Here is a 9,603-nt window from a genome sequence, read left to right as displayed (position 1 = left end):
CACACACACACACACAGGAAATGTCTAGATTTATTAACTGCAAACCTAATAATTTATTGAAGGTCAGATCGAATCAATTGTGACTGAGGAGAATAAAAATTAAAACATTAACAAAATCTAAATCACAAACATTGTACCATTAAAAAAATAAATAATTAAGACATTTTTGCAAGGAACAAAATGGCAACTGAAGGAAAAAGTAAGTCACTTTCATACTATATTAACAGTATTACAATAACCAACAATTTAGATCATGTTGAAATGACCCATTGAGTTGTTTGGGGTTGAAGGTTTTGAAAAGAAACACAATAATACAGTACTCAATTTACTTTTTTTTTCATTATTGAAATTAGCATTTTCCCTTTCTTTTTAGACAAACACGCACGCGCACGCACGCGCACACATACATACACACACACACACACACACACACACACACACACACACACACACACACACACACACACACACACTAATAAAATGCAAGTTTATCAATGCATTATTACCCCCCTTCCTTTGAGGCTGACATTTTCTTCATTTTTTTGTGTCTGTAGCCATGAATAATTCACTGAAATACCAGATTAAGGCTTTCTTTTGCAGTTGCTTAAATTAGTCATTAGTTAAAATAAATAAAGACAATGCATTTTGCACTAAAAGAACATACTTTAAACCGCTAAAAATTCCTTACTGTGTCGAGATTTGAAAACAAATTTAAAAAATTGAAATAACAAAATCTGATTAAAATTTTTTAAATTGGTTTATTTAAAAAAATCAACAAAATCTCCAACCCTGCTAATTAGTCAGCATGTTTTTATTTTACACACATTGCTGTTATTTTGCTTCACTTTCTGTTCTTGCTGTTAGTTATTGCACTTGTTCAACTCAAGTTAGACCTTCATTTATTGTGTCATGGTTGTTTGTCCCAAACAGAGATGTTCGCTTTTCAAGTTAGACTAGAGTCTGCATTTTTAAATATCCTTTTAGGGATTTTTCCTTTTATTTTTGCATTTTGTCTTGATCTTTTCTGTGTCTAGTGTGTTTTCAAATCAATAAAAAAAAGATAGTGAATGGACATGACCAAAGTTACACCAAAAGAGAACAGGTTTCTATGTCTTCGTTCTTTTCAGAATGTGTCCAGTATTCCAAGTGTCCAACGTGACGGGGGAAAATCTGAATCTGCTGAAAATGTTCCTGAACCTTCTGTCCACTCGGGTGAAAGGTGACCTTACGGAGCCTGCCGAGTTTCAAATAGATGACACCTTCTCTGTGCCGGTAGGTCTCTTTTTCTTTGTCCTCTCATGTTTACTTTTTGAATACTCCTCTCAATGTTTTCCTTTCTCTTCACTTTTCAATCCACTCTTTACTTTATGATTACTTCAGTCTCGATGCACCAGATTATAGTCGCATACACCCTGGTGTGCAGGACATGTAGTGTCAGTGCTGAACCATTAGCTTACTTCTAAGAGTATTCTATAGCAATGTACGTAAAGTGCGTTGCCATGGTGGCGAGAGCATTTTTAATGTCTTCCTGAACTGTTCAAGAAAAGTGTTTCCTCCTCCAGAAACCTATGAACAGAGTACCATGGAAATTAACACTTTGCTACCTCTCTTTGTAGAGTCTTTTGGGAAAAAACCAGATCAATATTTGCATGCGGAAAAGATGAGGACCTGAAAATACTTTGGAAAACATCATCTCTATACCTTGTTCCAACTATAATCGCTAAATCCATGCAGGGATAAGCCTTTTGCATTATCTGCGAACCAGCAGTCAGCCCTGCCCTCTTCAATGCCAGTATGGCTGAAGTAAAAAAAATAGAGCTAACGTTCCAACTACACTTTATTTTCTATCTGTACCCAGCACTGTGAAGTTACTCTTGAATTTTTTTTCTCTCTTAACATCATTCTTACTCCTAAATGTTTGTGTATTCTTAACTTCATAAGTGCCTGAAAATTCTACTTACACTTTTATCTTAATGATTGAGTTATGATTTTTGGCACATTTAATTTTATGTTTGCCTCAAATTTTGGTATACCCTCTACTTTGTGATACTCTTATATTATTTACCTCTTTAGTTTATTTTAAGGTTTTGTACCTAATCTTTTTATCTACAATAAAATTTATTATTATTTGTAATTATTTCTCTATTTTAACTTATGATAACACTTAATTTGTTCATCTTCACTTAACTTCACGGTTCCTCCTGACAGTCAACAACTTTAAGACTTCTGTGTACTACCATATCTCACAGAGTCAAAGAGCATAGTCCTAACTCTTGCTGGATGGATCTGAAAATAACACATATTAACATAACAACAATACATTAAATCTTCTTTCATCGCAGGGTGTTGGAACTGTAGTCTCAGGCACGTTACTCCAAGGTCATATCAAACTGAATGATACATTACTACTGGGGCCCGATGCTCTTGGTCAGTTCATGCCGATCCCCATCAAGAGTATCCACCGAAAGAGAATGCCTGTGAAAGAAGTCAGAGGTGGCCAGACTGCCTCATTTGCTCTAAAAAAGGTGTGTTATGTTATTTTTCCTTCTTGTTTTGGCTGTTATTATTTTATGACTTCCAAGATACTTGAAATGTACCCATCTTGTCATCTCTCTTAGGAGCAAAGGAAGGTGGGATTAAACAAACTTTATTGAAAGCGTGAGTCTCCAACAACTTTAATTATATTATATTATATTATAAGTCTTCTATTAAAATGTGTTGTACTTGTACTAAAACTAAAAAGCAACTGGACAAAAAAAATAACTTTTCAAATGAATATTTTAAATACTTGAAGGTGTCTTCTTGTAGATTACGCTAGAGATGAAAAAGTACAAAGAAAGGTGCTAAACTTTACTCAAAATGAAAGATCACAATTTTTAGAAATGAAAGAGTATAGAGATCTGTGAAAGCCTGCTTATTTATTTCTGTGAACTGTTTTTATAGACTGGCTGAGCCTCATATGTCATATTCTTTTTACAGAGTGGCCAGTCGCCTGATCTCGAGTGGCTAGTGTCGGATTACACGACTGAATTCAGTCGATTAGCCTGATGCTACTGGCCCGTGGGGATTTCTGCACTTTTTCTGGGTGAACAAATTCGGTTGATTAGCTAGACCTGCGGCTTCTGGCCCCTGGGGATTTCTGCGCATGTTCCGTGTTCTGGCACATAGATATTTTTGCACATGTTCCATGTTCTGGCCCATGGGGATTTCTTCGCATGCTCCTTTAGAAATCGCTTGATCTATCGCGCAAGATTCACTCACTCAGTCACTCCTTGTCCTCCAAGTCAAATGTCGGATCGGTCAACATGGCAGCTGGATTATATGTAGGTCAGCTTGTGAACCGACACAGTGAGAAAACTGTAATTCTAATAATACCCCCCCCCCCTTTTTTTTTCCCTCTCTCTCTCTCTCTTTCTCGTTCTCACTCTCTCTCTTTCTTTCTCTCCCCCCCCTCCCCCCCTCTCTTTCTCTCTTTCTCTCTCTGCCTGCTGACAAAATTTCTCGCTTTCAACTCAGCACTGGAATGTTTGTTTACACTTGTATCTCGGGCTGTCACGCACTAAGACGAGGTAGATCTAGCGCTCAAGTCTTGTTCGGACGCGAGATAGGGCAATTGAAACATCTTGGCAGTAGTTAGACAGTCTTTGATAACATCGCGACGCTGCATTTCTATTGTTAGTAACTTTGTCATCGGCATTCCGATGAAGGATAATAATTAAATAATAAAGGGTGATAGATCTAGGGGATCAAGTCAACTCGCGAGGAAAACCTGAGAAGACGACAAAAATAGATGGTGGAAAAACTTCATCTATGATCTCTTTTGGGCCAATCACAGAGGTGTGCTAGGTGCTCTCAATAGCTTCATGTCGCTGGGAAGGCCTCGAGGCCGTGTTTACGCTAAATATGGGGTGCCTACCCACTATGGATGGGATCGGGCTGATCCAGCCGTAGTGGGCATCCCGTATAAGACTAGGCCTAAGTCTAGATCTAGGTGACCGGCTCCGGGTGGGCAGAAAATGGCTAGCCATCTGAGATCAGGCGACTAGCACCGACCTTCGTTTTATTGTGTTGACCAACTACTTTTTTTCCCGTGGTCAGATCAAACGAGCATCAATACGAAAAGGCATGGTGATGGTATCACCAAGGCTTGAGCCCAAGGCGTGCTGGGAGTTTGAGGGAGAGATTCTTGTCTTACATCACCCGACCACGATAAGTGTCAAGTACCAAGCCATGGGTAAGATTTCTTTCTCATTGTCGTTTCTACCTTCTTCCGTCTTCTTTTACTGTAGCCGTTGTGGCAGAGACAAGAGCTCTTTCATTAAAACAACCAAATTCTTTTCCTTGGGGTGATAAACTCATGTATCAATATAATATATAAAATCTTTGTGGCTGATAGTGTTTAGTGGTCCATTTGTTTGTATTGTATAAATAACAGCACAGTAGTAATACATTTTTTGAGGCCAAAGAAAGGAGTGTCTCCTTAGAACTGCCCTATGCTTTTGCATTCTCCCGCCTGTTCTTCCTCGTGGTAATTTGTCTTTTTTAAAACGTAAGAGTGTCTTCCTTGTTATTGTTAAGTTGGAGCTGTGTTCTTTACTTTTGTTTGGTTTTATTAGCAATTGCATTTTACAATGCTGGATGTTAATTTGTGGATAAAGTTGGTAGTCACCCCCCAAAAAAACCCCCCAGAAAGACGAGAACAAAGCAAACAACAACAATGCTTTGGATAATTTCTGATGTGATGAGGGATTTATAGCTTTCGCTTTTTCAACACTAAGCTTATATTCAAGAGGCAGGATATCTGATTTGATGCGTATTTCTGCTCAGACCGACTCTTAAGGAAATGAAACCAGGAAGTTCTAAGTGTAACTAAAAATTTTTCTTCCTCTCTATTTGATTCTCTAGTTCATGTTGGCAGCGTGAGGCAAACGGCAACCATCATCACCATGACAGAGGAGCACCTCAGGACCGGAGACAAGGCCACTGTCAGGTTCCGTTTCATAAAAAATCCCGAGTACCTCAAAACGGACATGAGAATGGTTTTCCGAGAGGGTCGAACAAAAGCGGTGGGCAACATCACTAAGCTGTTCCCCCATGTTAGTGCTGTGGCTCAGAACACTCGGCATCAGCGCTCGGCCAAAAAGTCGCAAGACATCAAACACTCTGTAAATCCACAAAACGAACCCCAGAAAGCCAGCAAGAGAAATCGCCGGGCTAAAAAAATGCCAGACTTTGACGATGGAGAGGGTAAAGACACGCCATCAACAACAAACTCGATAACACCACGGGTAATGGATGAGTCATCGTTAGCAACTTGCTCGTCATCTTCAAGTCCAGCACCATCATCAGCACCATCGTCAGCAGCAGCAGCAGCAGCGGCAGCAGCAGCAACATAAGTATAAACTGGAACTTTTTTGTTAGGGTTATTTTTAATTTAATTCCCAGCGATTTGATATGAAGTTTGCTAGTGGCATAATGGTATTTTTGACCATTTGAACGACTGCTTTGTTGTAGAGCTTCAAAATGTCTCATGTTTTTCATCTTGTTAAAGTTTGACGCTTGATGGAATGTTGCCAGTTTTTTAATGATTTGTCTGAAAAGTGGGTGAAAAAGTAGGGCTCTTTTAAGTGATTGAGGAATTACAATAGTTTCGTATTCCCCAGTGCTGCTGCTGTAGGATACTCAGGTGTCTACTTTTATCTTCATATGAGTATGTACCCGTTGATAGTTATTGTAAGTAAGATCTTCTTTGTATCTTTTAGTGAGACTGGTTTTTTACAAAACATTTTTCTTGCCACTGCATTTTCCATCATGATTTTTAAAGTCAAGACTAGGTGTGAGAAATTTTAACACTTTGAACAAGTTTATGATTTGTGCCGTTTTTGCAATTTGAAGTAGGGCCTAATAATAAATGTTATCAAAGAGAAGAAGTGAATTTTTATGCTCTTTGCATGTGAGTTTTTGTACATTTTTTGGGAGAACGTACCTGATCACTTTTATGTGTGAACCTTTCTGCTGGTTTTCTGTAATTTTGTTGAATAATAAAATGTATGTGAAGGGTTTGATGGTAAGAAAAAAACAGTTGTGCTTCAGAAGGGTGGTTGATGGGGTATGGATGGAGACTGCAAAAACCTGTGTCTTAATTTTCCTTTTCTCTATATCTTGTTTCCCTTCTTTAAGAATTTATTGTATATATGAATCTTTTAATCATTTGTGGCATTTTTGTTCTAGTTCTAGTCCGTTGAATGCATTGAATTGGTATATTTGGTCGTTTACATTTTATGGTTATTTTCTGAGATCAAGGTTTTGTGCAGGCATCACCATTTTTTGAGACCTGATTTTTAACTTATAGAAATTAAGTATTGTGAGTTGTGAATGATATATTTAAGAAGGAAAATTTTGTCTGTAGTGGTGTAAGTTTCTACTTCAGATTCAATGAAGTACAGTTAGAGGGATGTGGATATATTTTTAAATTTTATTAATGAGAATTTTTGTTTATCTTTGGATAGTTTCCTCATCTGTTTCTTTTAATGCCATCTTTTTATGTTGTACCTCTCTTATTAAAGATCACTTTTATCACAAAAAGTAATTACTGAGGCTCATAACAAGTGTTTTATTTTTAAAATGAAAATGTAATCAAACATAGGGTCGAAACTGAAACTTTGACTGAAGAGTATGAAACCCTTTCTTTCAATCTGTAGCTTGGTGTGTCTGGAAGGAAAACCAAGGTTGAAAAGTTATTTAAAGGAGCTGGACACTGGAAAAATATTCGCCTGCTCAATTGAGTTTGTGTTTTGTCTTGCTTGCATTCTAAGGTTATAAATCTATTTTTTATGAATGGTTGGCAGTTTTAAGTAGCGACTGGAAGCTACTATCTGTTTACGTCCATTTGGTTTTCTCTTTAAAAAAAAAAAAAAATCTATGGTATTTCAATTCACCATTAGTGCTTAAAGAAATTATATTATACTATAGTAGTCTCTGTCTGAACTCACGATGCTCGGAAGAGCTCCTACGCGTGCGTTAACTCGGAGTGTGTGTTTATGTGAACGTTTGTAAAGGAGGAAAGGGACGCAAATATCTCATTTCCTTGATATTTTAGTGACCTCCCTTGGGGGATAGGGGGCCACTTTTAATGCGATGAAATTTGACTGCATTTTGTAATGGATTCCCCGATCGCTGTCACGTCTACAAATATGTTAATGGAAACTTGGAAAAAAGCAGAAAGACAGACTCACTGGTCGGATGCACACTAACATGGCAAGAAAAGATTATAGGACGCTGTTGGTGATAGTCATCGTTATAGGGAAGAGTGCTCAGCCACGCAGCCACTCTTGATTGCCTTTCATCTTTGTAACTCGGTAAATGCATGGATAACATCAGACATTCTGAGAGATTTTTCTCTGGTAATTCATTGACCAAGTGCGTTATAATTTCTTCGAGAACAGCTGATCTTAAGCTAAAACAGCACCTGGACATGGATGGCTGGTGCCTCTATGAATAAATCATTGATGGTCAACTGCTGATCACTTGACCAATCTTTAATTCAAAGGCCTATCCAGTATTCTACAGCATTCATGCGTATTGCACATCATAATTATGCACAAGCTTAACTGAACATTAGTCAACTAACACCAGTGAGAAACCTTCTCTCAAAGATGCATTTCGAGTGACCAAGCAAAAGATGTTTCATAAGTCATCCTCTAGATATATCGTTCTTCCAGTCCTATAGTCATCTGTGTCTGTTGACAGTAGGGTGTAAAAACACTCTCCATCACTCTCTTTATCTTTGTTCTGAGTGAGGGGAAGTCTCGCCCAATATCCAGTTGTCTAGAATTGTCTTATGCAAGCTGTGTAGGTTGTAGCGAAAATTTCCTTTTGTCAAACTGTAGCTATTGATGTGCTTGCTGGATTGAAACGTGCATTAAGAGGAAGTGACAGTGCATTTATACTTATACATGTTAGTCTCTAAATTTTATTTAATTATTCAGTAAAATAAAAAGTCATATAGATGACAAAAGCGTGCGTTTGATTGGAGCATGCCTTTGCATGACGTGCGTTAGACAGAGACATCTGTAGCAAGTTTCTTTTTATCATCACAGTTGGGCAAACCATATTTATTGGTCAATATCATAAATCTCTATAGAATTTAAGAATAAGTTGAAAAGGCATAGAAAGAACATCTTTTCCAAAGTTCTGTGTCGACCAATTTTAATATAAAGGTTGTCAGTTTGTCATTTTGTTGAAGTTACTCTAAGGCTGCAAATTAGCTTTTCTCATGGCTCTTGCTATGCCTTAAAATTTGAAAACCTTATGAAGTGTGGAGATTTACTGTACCCTTTGTGCTGTGTGCCTGATCGCTATACATGTTGTCGTATGATTTCAATTTTTTTACTCTATGCAAAGAAATCAAATAGCATAAAATTTATGTGTCTCATCAAATCAGCATTTTGGCAACACAGCAGAACATGTGTACCAGTGTATATTCTTTTTTTATACCAGCTATACAAAGAGCATATGATACTGAAAGTACTTCAAGCCTGTTAGGCAGTGGGGAGTATCATTCTTTGTTATTCTTGGAAAGAAAACTGAGGTTTATCTGTACACCATACGAATACGAATGTTTTGGTGTATTGTTTAGGTCTATTTGTTGAAATCAGATAAATTGTTGGAACTGTACCTTGTGTGAAACTGAAAATGCTCTTGAAAATGTCGGTCTGAAGTTCTTAGAAAATCTGAGCTTTTTTGCTGTTAAGAGATTTTTCCTGTAATCTGCTGTGCTCCTCTATGTACGTATGTTTTGATGGACATGTTAGAATAGAGAAAATCAATGAATGATCAAATAGGTGCAGTTCTTTACAGGCTTTTACCATCTTGAATTTTAGAGGGTCGTTAAAATTAATTTTATGGTTTTAAAAAGCTGTTTTAGTTCCAAAGGAACAAATGTAAAAATCATTATCCTTATGAATGCTATCTTAAATGTTTATGCCACCTTTATTTCTTCAGTTACAAGCTAGGCTGAGATCTTTAAAAAAAATGTAAGTTTGTGTTTTTACTTGCCGTCTATTCTATCATTGCAGTGTGCCATGGACAAAGTTTTTGTACAATTTGTGAGTATAGACCTTTGCTAGACCCATGATGACTTTTTGCTAGTCACTGGCTACTTTTAATGCACTGAATCTCCATCGTCACACGACATCTTTGAAAATACTTTCTGTGTGTCCATATTGTAGAGATTTATACTTCCACCTCGGAAAGAAAAGTCCGAAAACCTTACCTCATCTTCACCCACATACCACTTTCTGTTGAAAATCTGTCACAGACTACAGCTTTGATCAAGTCAAGTCTCTGATTTGCCAAAAGGATATTACGCCTTGCTTTAAACTTTGCCCCTCATCCACCCTCATGTGTAATGCGTTTCATCTGAATAAAATTCGATACATCTGAACATGAAATTTTTCAAGTGTGTTTCTTATTTTATTTTCATGTTATGTTTTTGAAAACCTCGCTTCCAGGTCAATAATTTTGGTAATCTTCACTCTGTTGGCTTGAGATATGGGGAGTCTAGATTCTTGGAATCTTCAGGGTAAAACGGGGGGAGGGGGG

At 37.4% G+C, this 9,603-nt stretch overlaps 1 protein-coding gene across 1 annotated transcript in view; it reads left to right on the top strand.

The window, feature by feature from the left end:
• The window catches only part of LOC101846060 (GTP-binding protein 1), a 21,551-nt gene extending 12,099 nt beyond the window's left edge, over positions 1-9,452 (top strand). The window contains exons 8-11 of the mRNA XM_013079504.2: positions 1,128-1,272; positions 2,343-2,525; positions 4,099-4,234; positions 4,906-9,452. Coding sequence (XP_012934958.1) covers positions 1,128-1,272; positions 2,343-2,525; positions 4,099-4,234; positions 4,906-5,396 — 955 coding nt within the window. The 3' untranslated portion in view covers positions 5,397-9,452. The remainder of the gene's footprint in view (positions 1-1,127; positions 1,273-2,342; positions 2,526-4,098; positions 4,235-4,905) is intronic.
• The last annotated feature ends 151 nt before the right edge of the window (positions 9,453-9,603 follow it).

The sequence above is a fragment of the Aplysia californica genome, unplaced genomic scaffold (genome assembly GCF_000002075.1).
Source record: "Aplysia californica isolate F4 #8 unplaced genomic scaffold, AplCal3.0 scaffold00054, whole genome shotgun sequence".
In the NCBI taxonomy this organism is placed as follows: domain Eukaryota; kingdom Metazoa; phylum Mollusca; class Gastropoda; order Aplysiida; family Aplysiidae; genus Aplysia; species Aplysia californica.
This window is presented reverse-complemented; position numbering and strand designations above follow the sequence as displayed.